The 14,930-nt window shown below is 37.1% G+C and overlaps 1 protein-coding gene across 3 annotated transcripts in view; it reads right to left on the bottom strand.

Moving 5' to 3' along the window:
- DCP1B (decapping mRNA 1B) overlaps window positions 1-14,930 on the bottom strand; it is a 58,651-nt gene that overhangs the window by 17,531 nt on the left and 26,190 nt on the right. For all 3 annotated transcript variants that reach the window (XM_008153351.3, XM_054718757.1, XM_054718758.1), the window contains exons 4-5: window positions 4,303-4,369; window positions 1,763-1,898 (exon numbers count right to left, since the gene is read on the bottom strand). In XM_008153351.3, the coding sequence (XP_008151573.2) occupies window positions 1,763-1,898; window positions 4,303-4,369 (203 nt within the window). The remainder of the gene's footprint in view (window positions 1-1,762; window positions 1,899-4,302; window positions 4,370-14,930) is intronic.

The raw sequence follows: 14,930 nt of genomic DNA, 5'->3' as shown, positions 1-14,930 counted from the left end.
GGATTTTCAACTGTGTGTGGGGTCAGTACCCCTAACTGACACATTGTTAAAGGGTCAACTGTACTTATTTATTATATCTCATGACAGCTGAAAAATTACAATGCTAACAAAACCACTGAAAGAAGTTTATAATTTCTTTGTAGTTCTTTTTGTCCTTAAAATATAATCCACTAGGGGTATTTAGTTCAAATAAGGGGTTCTGAAGTCACTCTAATTTTTTTCTAAGTAATTATGTCATAATATATTTAATTATGTACATTTATTTCATCTAATTTTCAAATTCTAACTTTTATTTTCTTTTCTAATTTTATTCTTTGCCCATGTTTCTAGAGATGTTAATCTTTTACTTCTCGATTTTTATAAAAGTGCTTTATAAAATAGGAAAATTAACCCTCTTTCTATTATTTAGCTGTAAACATTTCTTCTTAGTTTTCAGTACCTTTTCACTTTGCTTGTGGTTTTTTTAAACCATGAAACACATTTTTTAAAATTTCATGTAATTTAATTAATTGCTTTTGGGTTTTGAGTCATGGTTAGGAAGATTTCCCCTTTCCCAGACTACAAAGAAATCCATACAAGTTTTCTCCTGGTACTTGAATAGTTTTACTTTTACATTTAAATTCCTAATACATTTGGAATTTATCCTGCATATGGCACAAGGAAGAGATCCAATTTTGCATTTTTCCAAATGGCTACCAGTTAGCCAACATCATTTAATTAAAAATCTATTAAAATAACTGACTTGGAATTTTCATCTTTATCATATCCTAAATTTCATATACACTGGGGTCTCATTTTGGACTTTCTCATCTGTCCCACTGGTCTATCTGATTGTTTTTGCAGCAACACCAATACCACACTATTTTAAGTGTCCAGGCTTTAATGTCTTAATATTAGGTAGAGCTAGCTCCCCACTTCTCTCCCACCCAGTATGGCTTTTCTTTGCCAGGGTTTTCCCCAGTTATTCTTCCTTGTGTATTTTCCCACAAAACCCTCATAATCAACCTGTCTGACCTCAGAAGAGGAAAAAGAAATCAGTTTGTATTTGTTTAGGAATCATCTTAAATTTATAGATTAATTTATGGGGAAGTGAAAACCTGAAGTTTTATCTCCTTGTCTAAGATCAGGACATATATTTCCATTTGTTCAAGTCTATTTTTATGCCTTTCAGGAGTGTTTAAATGTTTTCTTTATATAGGTTTTGCTCGTTTCTTGTTATTTTATTCCAAAGAATTTATATTAGTTTATTGCTATTTTTGTTGTTGTTAATCTCACGCGAGATTATTTTATCCATTGATTTTTAGAGAGTGGAAGGGAGGGGAAGAGACAGACAAACAGAGAGAAACACCAATGTGAGAGAGACACATTGATTGGTTGCCTCCCGCACACGCCGACCAAGACTAGGGATTGAGCCTGCAACCAAGGTACCTACCCTTGACCGGAATCAAACCCTTGACCCTTCAATCCCCAGGTCAATGCTCTAATCACTGAGCAAAACCAGCTAGGGCAGTTTGTTGCTATTTTTATGGGGGTCTTCTAGTAAACCTTATGACTGTGTACTATTTGTACATAAGAAGGTTACTGATTTCTCAGGCTACCTTTTAATCTATTTAAAAGCAAATAGTCATAATCTCTTAAAAGCAAAGATTTTAGTTTTCATATAATTTTGTTTGGTCGAAGGAATAGCAGTTAAGACTTTCTTAATGAGTGTGTTCCCGCTGTGGGAATTACCTATGTATCACAAGGGCAAACAAAAACTCACCTTCGTATATTCATCTTTGGCTTTGGTGAGCATTCGTAAGATATCTACTTCCTTCCCCTCTCCTGAACTGAGGATCATTGGGGAGATTCCTGCTCCAGTTTCTTGATGGGCTTTCAATTGTTCATACTGAGTTAGGCTAGAAAAGTAGAGGGGAAGAGCCACACAAGGAAAAACAATTCAACACATATGATTTTTAAAACCATCCAATTCTCACCCAGTTGCTTTTATCCTGTTATAATCATCCCATATAATAAAAGGCTAATATGCAAATCAACCGAATGGTAGAACGACCAGTCACTATGATGAGCTCTGACCACCAGGGGCAGACACTCAATGCAGGAGCTGCCCCCGGTGGTCAGTGCGCCCCCCCCTCCAGGGGGAGCGCCGCTCAGCCAGAAGCTGGGTTCATGGCTGGCGAGTGCAATGGCAGTGACAGGAGCCTCTCCTGCCTCTACAGCAGCACTAAGGATGTCCGACTGACAGCCATCAGTTGGACATCCCTCAAGGGCTCCTGGACTGCAAGAGGGCACAGGCCAGGCTGAGGCACGCCCCTCTCCCCCCCCCACCGAGTGTACGAATTTTGTGTACCAGGCCTCTAGTATTAAAAATAAGACTGCTTAAGAATTGAAAGAAGGAAAATGAGATTTGAGGGAGTTCCTGAGTTCACTGACTAGAATATTAATCTAGAGTAAAGGGGGGCAAACTCCAACCTGCAGGCCAAATCCTGCCCACTGCTGGTTTTTGTGGCGTTACAAACACAGCCCCTGTCCTTAGGCTGCTGTCTCAGATTGCCTGCAGAGTTGAGTAGCTGTGACAGAGGAAGTGTGACCATACAAAAAAATATTATCTTTGCCAACTCCTCATTTAGAGCATTTGAAAGGACTTATTAATTGCTGAGGAAACCCAATTTTAGAGTTCTCAAAAACCGAGCAAACTGCATGGCAAGTCAGATTTCCCCCATCCTCCAAAGTGCCTTAAAGTCAAAGCGAGGTTAATTCCAGCTACTCAAATCATATGGTTCTCTGGAAATTTGGAAACAGTGAAGATTCCCTTCTAGGAGAGGGGCATATAAAAAACAAAGCAATAAGGCATGTCTTCTGTTTTCCTGAAAACAATACAGAAGGGAGACCATATGCTTCTATATGCAGCTAGGTGGCATTGATAAAAACACTTGTTCCTTTTGTGTGCTTTGACTTACAGCTCAAATTCTTTTATAATTGCCATGAAGTTGGTCAAAAAGATCTGAGAATGTATTGAGAGTTTTAATTCTAACTGAGGAAGGGCTGGAATCCATACACATCAGCTGCAATTGCTAGTCAACAATCAATTTCCTGCCCCAGCTGTTAAGTAATTAGTGCAGAATGCTGGCGATTTTAACATGGCCTCTTGGCTGAGCTGCAGGGTAATTTTTAATCTATATGAAATCCTGCTATTATTATCCATTGTACAGTTGACAATAACATGAATGTTCTAAGAACTAGTTGTTACAGTGGTAAATACAAGTTTGAACACAATCACAATCTGAAACCTGAGCTAGTTACCTAAATTAGCTATCATCACAAGCTAGATTTTCAGAAATCAATTATATTTATATAAAAATGGTCCCGAAGTTTCATTTTTGAGAATCACTTTTTAGTAATTTTATTGCCCAAAATTTAAAATTGGAAATGATTCTTTTGCATATAGAGCTGCTTTGTCAACTCATGTGGGCAGCAGCTACACTATGTGCTCAGCTGAGTCCAGTCACGACCTGAGATACAGCACAAGTGGGAAATATGTCATTTCCTCTAAGCCAGCGGTCGCCAACCTTTCGGACCTCACGGACCACCAGTTGGCAACCGCTGCTCTAAACCATTCCCTTAAACAGCAGGGAAGTCACTGCCTCACAGCACAAGCCCTGGGCTCAAGAACTGCTCAAAGATGGGAGAAATCACAAGATAGCATGAGAGTAGAAGAAAACAAGACGAGAAAGAGAGAGAGAGAAAGAAAGAGAGAGAGAGAGAGAGAGAGAGAGAGAGAGAGAGAGAGAGAGAGAGAGGCCATCTTAAGTACTCACAGTGTTGGAGGGTGGGGAACCCTGAGCCCCTACAACTATGGGTATGCACTTAAAGGAAAGCACGGAGGCAGGAAGGAAATGAAAGACCTGAGAATCTGGAGCAGCCTTTCAGAATGTCTCTGAATGTTCTTCTGCTAACAGATACACTGATTACTTTCAAAGAAAAAACTGCCAAATGACAAATGAGGAAGATATTAAGGAAAACTGCCATCTGGAACAACTCCTATTACAGGTATTTCACACATGCAGAAAACAATGAGGTGAGCCATTCCACATGATAAATGTTACCTAGCGAAAATGTAAAAAGTTGTATTTATGTCTCTTTTTCACTTATAAAGTAATAGTAAATGTTTTTCCTAACAACTTGAAAAGTTATGCTGTAAGAGATATATTCTGCTAAGATTATGGTGTAGTTACACATACTTAGAAATACAAACAAAAGTTTGTATTTCTGAAAAATACTACGCAGTCTTTCAGCACTTACTTTTTCATAAGTTCTGCAATTCTTTGGCATTCTTCCTTATCATAAAACCAAATTCCATAAATGGACACTGCAAAAACACATCAAACAAATTATGAGCATCTTCCAAACTACAAAATGGAAAGCAAGACCCTCTCCATCTTGAAAGAAACACACAACTATTGAATAAATGAAACCAATCATTAGAATTAAAGCTTGAAAACCTAGCACTAGAATTTTTAAAATTTTTTTATTTTTTTATTGATTAAGGTATTACATATGTGTCTTTATCCCCCCATTAGAATTTTTTAAGCCCACAGAGAAATCTATAGTGGGCTTATGCACACACACATGTGTGCACATGCACACACACACACACACATACATACAGGCACACCCCCCCCAATATAAGCCTGTTGTCCTTAAAAATATAGCACCGGAACATAATAAGCATTTGGTAAATGTTTCTTAACACATGACTAGAGATTGAAAATGAAATTGGAATTCTAAACTACTGGCTTTGAAACATGTTTCCATATTCCATTTGCACATTTCACACACATATTTCATCTTTATTTTCAAGTATTCAGACACCTGATGCACAAATTAGGCCTAGGAACCCCTCTCTATTCTCCTTCTCCCAGGTAAACGTTAAGTGAGAAATTGGCTTTGTAAGATGTAAGTTAGGATAGGGTCAGGAAAAATTAGATTCCATAATAAATCTCTGACTTCAAAATGTCTGTACAGAAAATTTACAATCGTTGATAGCTTAGAAACAACTGTGACTATCATCTAGTAATGAATGAGTAATTGGTATTGATCAATATAACAATTTTCCAATAAATTGTATACCTTGGTATGGGCCTATCTATATCATTTTTATAGCCAAAGCTAAACAGTTCCAAGCAATGTATAAATACCTAATTGAGGACCTGGTGGTATCACTCATGTACATTTAAAAATTTTTGAAAATAGTAGTAATGTTATAAGGCAATGAAAACCAATAAAACATTTTTAAAAGGGAAAACATTTATAATTTATACTTTCAAAATATTTAATTATATGAATATTATTTGGTCATTAAAACAGCTGTGATGTTTTATTATTATTATTATTATTGACTTCAGAGAGGAAAAGAGAGAGAGAAACATCAATGATGAGAGAGAATCATTGATTGGCTGCATTCTGCACACCCCACAGTGGGGATCAAGCCTGCAACCTGGGCATGTGCGCTGACTGGGAATGGAACTGTGATCTCCTGGTTCATAGGCTGACACTCAAACACTGAGTCACACCAGCCAGGCTGTGATGTTTTACTAGTAACTACGACATTTCCCCCCACTCACCAGATCAATGCCTTGGTGTGGATATCTGCTTTTTGTCAATACTGATTCAGATATCAGTAGGTATAGGAAATGTCTTTTTAGTGTAATTTTAAGCAGGCATCTTAAAAGGTACCTTATAAGTCTGAATTACTATCTTGCCAAAAGGTGGCAATGGGCTTTTAACTTTTTGTATGATTAGTGTATCTGGAATCTTTATCTTACCTACCTACATGTATGAAAGGGTAAAAGTGGAAGAAACCAGCTTTTCCTTGAACAGGACCATTTTATCTGCTTAGAAATACATATCTTGCCTTTAATACAATGACAATCTTTTGAAAAAGAACATCTGAGTTCTGAATCTAATGGGCTGTATCAGCCTTTATGTAAAAAAGGAATTCTTTCATCTTAAGATCATTAAATGTATATCTTGAAACTTTTATTCAAGGTTGTTTCCAGTCCATCAACATTAATTGTTTTACCCTGATTGCCTACACAGATTCCTACATACTAACCCACCTAGTTTCATGTTCTTGTAAATAAGTACATGGCATTTGACTATTTAATAGGTTTATGTGTTTTGGTGGTTCTAATCTTAGTTACAAAACTAGGAACCCGGTCTATTTTTTGGTTACCCATTTTTTCCTTGGAGACAGAGTCTTCCCAAACTATCAGTGGAGAAAGGGGTAGCATGGGAGACAAACAGCGTAACGAACAGCACTCACGGCCCTGCGGCAGAGGAAAAACAGCCATTTGGTCTCATCAGTAGGACATATTAGCAGAAATATTTTGGGTATCATTTTTTTTTGATGTTACACATTTGTGGCATTTGACATAAGGAACTAGATTTTCACAAGGGTAGGATGCCAAGTAAAGTGTTGATACAAACAGAAACACAATTTGACAATACCATTACCATGAGTTAGCTGAAATGCAGAATTAGGGAAGGAAAATGCTACAGAAACATCTTTCAGATGTCAAAGAATGAAGGAAGACTGGGTTTGAAAGTGATTATATAAGACATTGTGGAGATTATGACCATTCATCTATAAAGCAACTTGACTTTAAGATTAAAATGGACCATTTTGAAATAGCTCCTTTCATTCTAGTTAATATTTAGTTTGACCACAAAATTTAAAAAGCCAAGGGGTGGGGTAGGGTGGGGTGGGGTGGGAACAGATTTACCAACAGTCCTGGCAACGGAAAGGTAGCACCAAGATAAAATGTAGAACTGCGCCTAATTTTTTTCTCCCTAAAATAGTTTTGCCACTTGAGCTGCATTCCACCGGGAAAGGGACAGCAGTGAATTACATTAAAGTGCACATTCCAACTGCAGTTTTCTGTTTCTTAGGCCCAAGGTCCACCGACCCCTGGACAAACCTATCACTCTTCTACACAAGAGAGTGTATCAGAGCAGCTCGTGGTGACAAATAAAAACCAGAGCTCATCATGCCTTGGGAGGTGATGAGCTGCCAGGCTGACAGAAGCCATTAACCTCCCATTTCAATCCCAGTTTTCCTGTAAAGCCACTGGGGGAGAGGCCACCTTACGTAGACAGTGAGCACAGCAGGAAGGAAAGAAAAAGACAAGGTTGAGAAGAAACACAAAAGAGATGTGGTTTTTAGGATTCTAAAACTTAGTCATTCCTGCCACCTAAATTTGCAGTGATATGATATGGCCGCATTAACTTGTGCAGCTCAGAAATGTGACTGTGAGAATGATTTCTAGGTGTAAAAAATTACAAGGAGAAAAGCTCACAAGCAGGATATTTGCTTATTTTAAAATCTGACCTATTAGTACGCATCTGGATATTCACCATGCTTCGAGCCTTTGTTCAGCCTGCTATGCCTGCATACCAGCCGCTTCCCAGTCACCCGTCTGCTGAAACAGAGGTGAAGTTTAAGGGCACTTTGGTGCATGAAGCTCAACTCAACTGTTTTTACAGCCCTCCTGGAGGTAAGAAACCCCAAAGTGGAGTAAAGATAGAAAGAACATGTTGAAATTTATTCTAAAATACTTGAATGATGCCTAGAATGTGTGACTCCCCCACTCTAAGGACTCATCTTTTTGGCAGCCCTCTTCATATTTAATAGAGGATCTTTAACAGAACGGTTGTGAAATTGTGCCTAAAATTGCACTGCCCTGGTTTATGTCATGATTTGGAAATTCTCAGTTGGAAAAAAGAAAAGCAGTGTTCAGGGCAACAGGCAATGCCTCTACTTGTCTGCTAAAACACCAATCTTCTACTTGCCTTTTAATTCTGCAAGGAAGATTAAGGAAAGCAAAATTTCCATATTAGATTTCATGTTTGATGAGAGAGAGTAAGCTGATTATTTCATAATGATATTTTCTTCTTTTTTAATTTCTTCAGCAGAAAAATCTAAAGCTGATCAAATTTAAGAGGCTACTTAAGAGGTCATCAGAGACAATATCAAATATCCTTAAATGCACATCCATTTAGAACCCCCTTTGCTTATTAGCATGTGCATTGTTCATTCTGGACGTTCTTTGGGGATTTACTTCATTTAGTTTATGTTCCTAATAAATATTTCTATACAATCTGTTCTTTTAAGACATTTATCATTTGTTTTATATTTTACCCCAAATATCTTTTAATTCCAAATCACAAATGGTAGCTTACAACCTTTTAAAAAGGATTCATGCTAATATTTGTGCAAGTTTAAAATAAGGCATATTTCCATATAGGTAGTAGTAAGTAGATAATAAATAATTATATAGGTAAAGTTTAAACAGGCAGAATAAGAATATCTGATGTGGTAATGCTCTTCTCTCTCTCTCTAAATTGCAAATTTCTCTCAAAATGATAGGAAAATATATTTTTCTTGGTCAGTATGTAGCAAGAAATAATTTAAATTCTCTTTTTACTAGGAAAGTCATGAAAAAGTGACAGTGTAAATTATACAGATCTCTTCTGGGCACTTAAAGATAAATCAAAATTTTTAAAATTCCTTCAAATCTGTTCCTTTCATGAAGTCTTTCTCAAATGAGTGGACTGATAATCCCAATGTAAGGACCAAGAACATCTAACCATGCATTTGGTGTAAACAATATTTCTTGATTCACTGTACCATTTACCAGGTTTTTATAAGTTTGACTACATTGATGACTTGTTACTGGCATCTGGTAGTTAGCCCACACACTCAGCTATTACTCTTGGGAAAGATCACAAGATAGTTAACAAATTAGAAAGTTAGAACTATGAAACTTCAGAGTTGGAAGTAAGCTAAGAAGTGTGCAGTTCAATCACCTATTTCATATTTCATATGGTCTAACAAGGCTAAATAACTTAGCCAAAGTCACTTTTCTTGGTTCAAACTGTTTTCTCTAAAATATGCCCCTCCCCGTTCTTACAAATGAAACAAAAAAGTATTAAAACAATTTTTATGTTTGATTGATTTGTAGGCTTGGTTATGTGAGTTTATGTGGACTTTCAAAAGGAAAAAAGAAAAGATGGAAGGAAGGGAGAAAGGGAGGAATGTTGAGTGGAGGAGAGAGAGAGGAAAGAAACAAAAGGGAATTGAGATTTCTAGTACTGGCTGTATTTTTACGGCAGAAAATGCTCGAACAGCAATCACGTTGCCCGGGTACTGCGTGCACAGATGGAAAACATAGGCTGTGTTTGGCTGCTCTTTACTTCTACCCCATTTGGAATGCTTTTCACTAAAAATGTTTTCTTTCGGCAGGTTCTTTAATGCCTTTAACATAATGTTCTTTCATTCACCTCTGCCTTAGCTTTACTGACCAAACACGGGCACAATCTTATAAAACAAAATTTTAGCTGGCCTCTGAGAGTCTACATAACACTGTTATCTTTGGCCCTTGGTCTGGTTCTTTTCATATGACATAGTTTTACTGCACCTCACAAATCAGTGATCCCATGATCTCAGAATATTGGAAGGTTTACAGTAGATGAAACTTCTTTTATGGGTGACTAATGGTCATGAAAATTTGGGGGGAAACAGTAGAAAACCTAAACAAATACTGTGAAGTAAAACAACCTTTCCTTTCTAAATAAATTACCTTCATTAGAAAGTTAATGTCATAAAAACAATAACAAAAAATAACCTCTCAATTAAAGCATTATACTAATTTGGATTAAATTAATATGTATCTCAAATGGTAAATGAGAATTTATTATCTTCAAGGAAAAAGATGGATTTATCTTTTTTAAAGTTTTCATTTATAACAAATGCATGTTATGTCATTAGACCTTCCGAATCTCCACAGAGGTCATTATCCTCCCAATGTGGGAATCCTGAGGTCTGCTACTACCTACCCTCAGGTTCACGAAAGGTCAGATGGAATCTTCCTCATTAGCACTAACTTCCAAATTTTATTTATTTCAGGGAAAGTTCCTTTAATCTAAGAAATTTAACAGACTAAATAAACATTTAAAAAAATTAGAAAGCAAAAAAGCCACAGGTAATAATGAATATAAATAAGAACGACTCATTCTATTTTGTTGGCCATTTAAATTTATATTTCCATTTTGTTCATAATCTTGGTGATTAACTTCAAAATCTCCTGGGCCACAGATAACAACATGGGTTCCCTAAAGTGTCTTCCCCTTTCCCTGAGCTCTTACTCAGCCTTAAGGACTCAGTCTTTCTCATAATCCTTCAGGATACTTTTTCTTTGGCCCCAGTTACTTGTACATCCTTTGATTAAAACAAACAAACAAAAAAACAAAACGAAATACATGCCATTATTAAGTACTATGCAACCGTTGCCTCTGCTAGACTATGAGCTCTGGGAAGGTAGGATTTGGTTAATACACGCAGCATGACGACTAGCATGAGTACACATTCAACAAATGTTTGCTAAGATGAGCTGAAATCTAAGACTTAAGGATCTTATACCATCAACACTACTTATAATTGCTCTCACTATTCTGGCTTAATAGAACATCACAGACAAGATGTGCCTGGATCCTCTGTATGGACATTACACCTCCTACAAGGGTCACAGCAGGGGTGGATTCTCTTCACATCGCCCCTTCTGTTCTCCTACTAACTTCACTCAGAGTTTATTTTCCTTTAAACATTTAATAATTTAGGCATAAGTAGTATTGATGGGAATTTGTCTTTAGGGTATAAAATCCTTAGATTGTATATTTCTGTTGATCCAGTACTGTGTAGGCACTAATGTACTCATTTTATGTGTATTTGTTATACGACAGTTTTGCCATATACCAATCTTCCTGATACTGTCAGGCACTGGCACCTAAGAGTTCAAAGAATGCAATCAATCTGCCAAATTACATGAATTGTTTTCAGAGTGTAACTAACAGCACTTTAATCTAGCAAAAAAATAAGATATTCATATTCCAGTCATGTCTCACAGTAGTCATCTAAAGCTTACATTTACAAGTACCTACATTATCTTAAAAATATACTATTTATATGCAATGTTATTCCAAGTACGCATTGAAAATGTATTATTTTATGTAAATCTCAATGAAGCAAATTGAGTCTAATCGCATATAAACAACAGTTTGTGAGAAAGATATGTTTAAGGTAAACATAAAATAGAATATTTCTATAGGTCAAAATTTATTCTAATGAAAAGCAGTCTTCCTCATATTTGTATCAGATTATTTAATCAAGGGTTTAATAATTATAAGAAAAGCTTTGCCCCAAAATACCCTAACTATAAAACATAAATGATCACTAAAAATTTTCTAAGATTTTACATAGTAGTGTTCTAGCAAAAGGAGACTATCTACACTACTTCTTGATTGAAGAAAAGTGAGCCAGAGTTTCTGTCTTCTTTTCATTTTGACCTTAATCTATAATTATGAATATAGTAGATACCACTTTCCCAAAGTCCTTTATGTTATAAAGAGTTAAATCATGTTTGGGTTCTACTATTAAATAAGAGCTATAAGGTTGTATATAGAATAATTCTAATAACAATTCTTAACTAAAATTACTTTCTTTCTCCAAAATAAAACCCTAAGAACATGAAAAAAATTATAAATTTTCCTTCTGTGGGTTAAGAAGCAAATTAACCCAAAAGTTTCAATTTGATTACTTAAAACTGTTTTCTAAGTGATTTTTGGACAAAAGTCAGTAATATAAAAAATAGACTCTAAAAGAACAGACATGAACACTCAATGTAGCCAAAATGAGCACTTACTATATGCAAAGCACTGTGTTAGGGTAGAGAAACTAAAAGGTCCTTCACTATTAATCATGTTAGATGTTTTGGAATCCAGCTTTTCTCTGCCAAAATTTAGACTTCTACCATGCCAAACTGGGTTCTCAAAAACAAAGTATGAAATACACTTCAAGCCACAATATTACTCTCTGTATGTTACTCTCACATAGTATCTGTACACCACCATATATGGCTTTGCCACATGGTTTCTTCCTCATCTAAGCATGCCAGATTGTTAAGTTAAATAAGTTCAGAGATGCATACACATTTTCCCATTAAATTCATGTGAAGGTCCTTTATACAGTGAACCCCTAATCATAAGTTATGGAAGTGTAGAGACTATGTAAATTAGATAAGTATTGTTTACCCGTATTGTGTATGTTTTAAGGAGCTACCAAGTATCACAACTCAACACATGGTAAAACAAAGACATAAAACCCAAAGGTACCACATGGATTCAAAAGTGACATTTTGCTTTACACGAGGCTTTTCAGAGCCATCTTTAAACGACTGAATACCAGTTCCTCAGGTAAACAGTATTCTTTAGAGTTTAGATCTCTTCCTTTCCATACAAGTGGGCAATGACAGAGAGAACAAAAAAGTAATTCTGGGTTTAAGGTCAGAGTGACAAGTTTCATCACTCAAGTCATGGGAGATGTGTAACCCTTAACCATATTAAAACACATTAGCTCTATGAGCAATGGCACATAATAAATAGATCCATTTTTTTTTCCAGTTAGAATGACAATGGAGACTTATAGACACAGAATGACCACACTATAATATTTTAATTTTAGTGGCCTTCTTTCTTTCTCCCTAAGAAGCACAGACTTAGCTGGTTGAAAGGGTCTTTGAAGGTTATCTAGTGCAACCAACAACTCCTCTCACAGTAAAAAAGCCTGAAGATTGTATAGGTTACCCAGTCTGATTAACTATGAAATATCAGATTCCTTGTCTCCCATTCCATACTGCACATGATTTGAATGAGTTTACTTTAAATAATATTCTATTGTTATTACTGCAAATACTAAATTCTGCCTGGTAAAAAATGTCAAATATTTTCAGCCATATAAAGATATTTCTTGACTCTAGAGCAGTGGTTCTCAACTTTCCTAATGCCGTGACCCTTTAATACAGTTCCTCATGTTGTGGTGACCCCCAACCATAAAATTATTTTTGTTGCTACTTCATAACTGTAATTTTGCTACTGTTATGAATCGTAATGTAAATATCTATGTTTTCCAATGGTCTTAGGCGACCCTGCTAGCGGTTCTCTGGACAAAAGTTAGTAATATAAAAAATAGACTCTAAAAGAACAGACATGAACACTGCTGTAGAGCCTAAAACCATCGGAAAACACAGATATTTACATTACGATTCATAACAGTAGCAAAATTACAGTTATGAAGTAGCAACAAAAATAATTTTATGGTTGGGGGTCACCGCAACATGAGGAACTATATTAAAGGGTCGCGGCATTAGAAAGGTTGAGAACCACTGCTCTAGAGGGCTCAGGAGTTCAATAAAGTACCTAAAATTGTATGCAGAATGGTGTGTATATATGCGAACAGATGTTTTTGTAAGTCAGGAAATACAAAGCATAGAGCCCTGGAACAATGCCTGGTACGGAAAACATTTGAGGGAGGCAGGCATGAATGAAGGAAATTCATTTGATTCTTAATGGGATTTGTGACTCAAAGAAAATTAACTACTATTTAAGGCTATCAATATACCAGTAAATATCTTAAAATAGAAAAACAAACTCTCAATTATCTGTAGGCAGATAGTGTGGCTTTCATTTTCTCAGTAATAAATTTACACTTTTAACCTTTCAAATTGCTTTTGTAATAATTGCCGGAACTGATTCCAAGGTTAAGAAAACAAGGTCTCGAGGTCTTAGAATTTGTTAAGTTGGAAGACCTTTTATTCCTCACGTGGCCTGAAGCCTTGGAGAGGCTTGGAAAGCATCTTCAGCCATGGAAAGGGCGAAGCACACAGCTCAGCTTCCCTTACTGCTTTGCATTCGCTGAGAGGTAGGATCTTCCATCTCTGCTGCCAAGTGAGAATAGGGAAGAATTTTGGAAAACTGGGCAACTTTGTGGCTCTTTCTCAATCACCCCAAGCAGAGTACCAAACATCAGACATATCTATAATAATAAAAGCTTAATATGCAAATCGACCAAACGACTGAACAGCAGAATGACTGTCTGGATGACCTTCCAGATGACCACGCTATGACACGCACTGGCCCCAGGCCAGCCAAGGCGGGTGTGATGTGATTGGTCGGGGGAGGGGGCGCTATCACCCCACAATAGCCCCACAGAGGGAGGCCCAAGCCACCGGCTGGTGGGACGATCAATTGCGGGTGGGGAGGGGTGAGGGAAGCTCCATGATCGCCCCAAAGAGAGAGGCCCAGGCCACCCTCTGCGTGGCAATTGATCGCAGAGCCCCGTGATCGATCGCACCAAAGAGGGAGGCCCAGGATAGCCAAGCAATCACACCCTACGCCTGTCACCCACAGAGGGAGGCAACCGGTGGCAGGAGGGGGGTGCAGCACACACAGATGGCAAGCAGTGGCAGTGACGGGGGTGGCGCCCGGGGGAAGGAAAGCCTCAATAGGCCCTGATCACCAGCCAGGCCTAGGGACCCTACCTGAGGGGTCCCAGATTGCGAGAGGGCGCAGGCCAGGCTGAGGGACACCCCCCCTTCCACGCATGATTTCGTGCACCGGGCCTCTAGTATACACATATAACACTTCTAGAATTAATATAAATGATTTGGGAATTACTTTAAGTACCTTGTATGTATATTTCTTATCCAGATCTGTTTGCTTTCTGTGTTTATTTGGTACTACAGAATACAAATAAGATATAAAATGTAGTCTCTGTCCACACAGGGCCCGTAATTCATTACTCATGCCACTGCTTTCTCGACTAATTAATGGTGATATAATGGCAGAGAAAACATTTCACAAAATGCATTCTTAGAGAGCAATATTTCTCCCAGATTATGACCTATCTGTATTTGCAGTTTTGACGCTCTTACTGCTATTATTTATCATGGTATATATGGAACATTTCAATTCGCGCTTTGGAATAAATTAAAGTTACACCTTATAATCCTATCTAATAAAAGAGTAATATGCAAATT

This window comes from Eptesicus fuscus, chromosome 7 (genome assembly GCF_027574615.1).
Source record: "Eptesicus fuscus isolate TK198812 chromosome 7, DD_ASM_mEF_20220401, whole genome shotgun sequence".
Taxonomy (NCBI): domain Eukaryota; kingdom Metazoa; phylum Chordata; class Mammalia; order Chiroptera; family Vespertilionidae; genus Eptesicus; species Eptesicus fuscus.
Note: the sequence above shows the minus strand (reverse complement) of the source record. Positions and strands in the feature narration are given on the sequence as shown.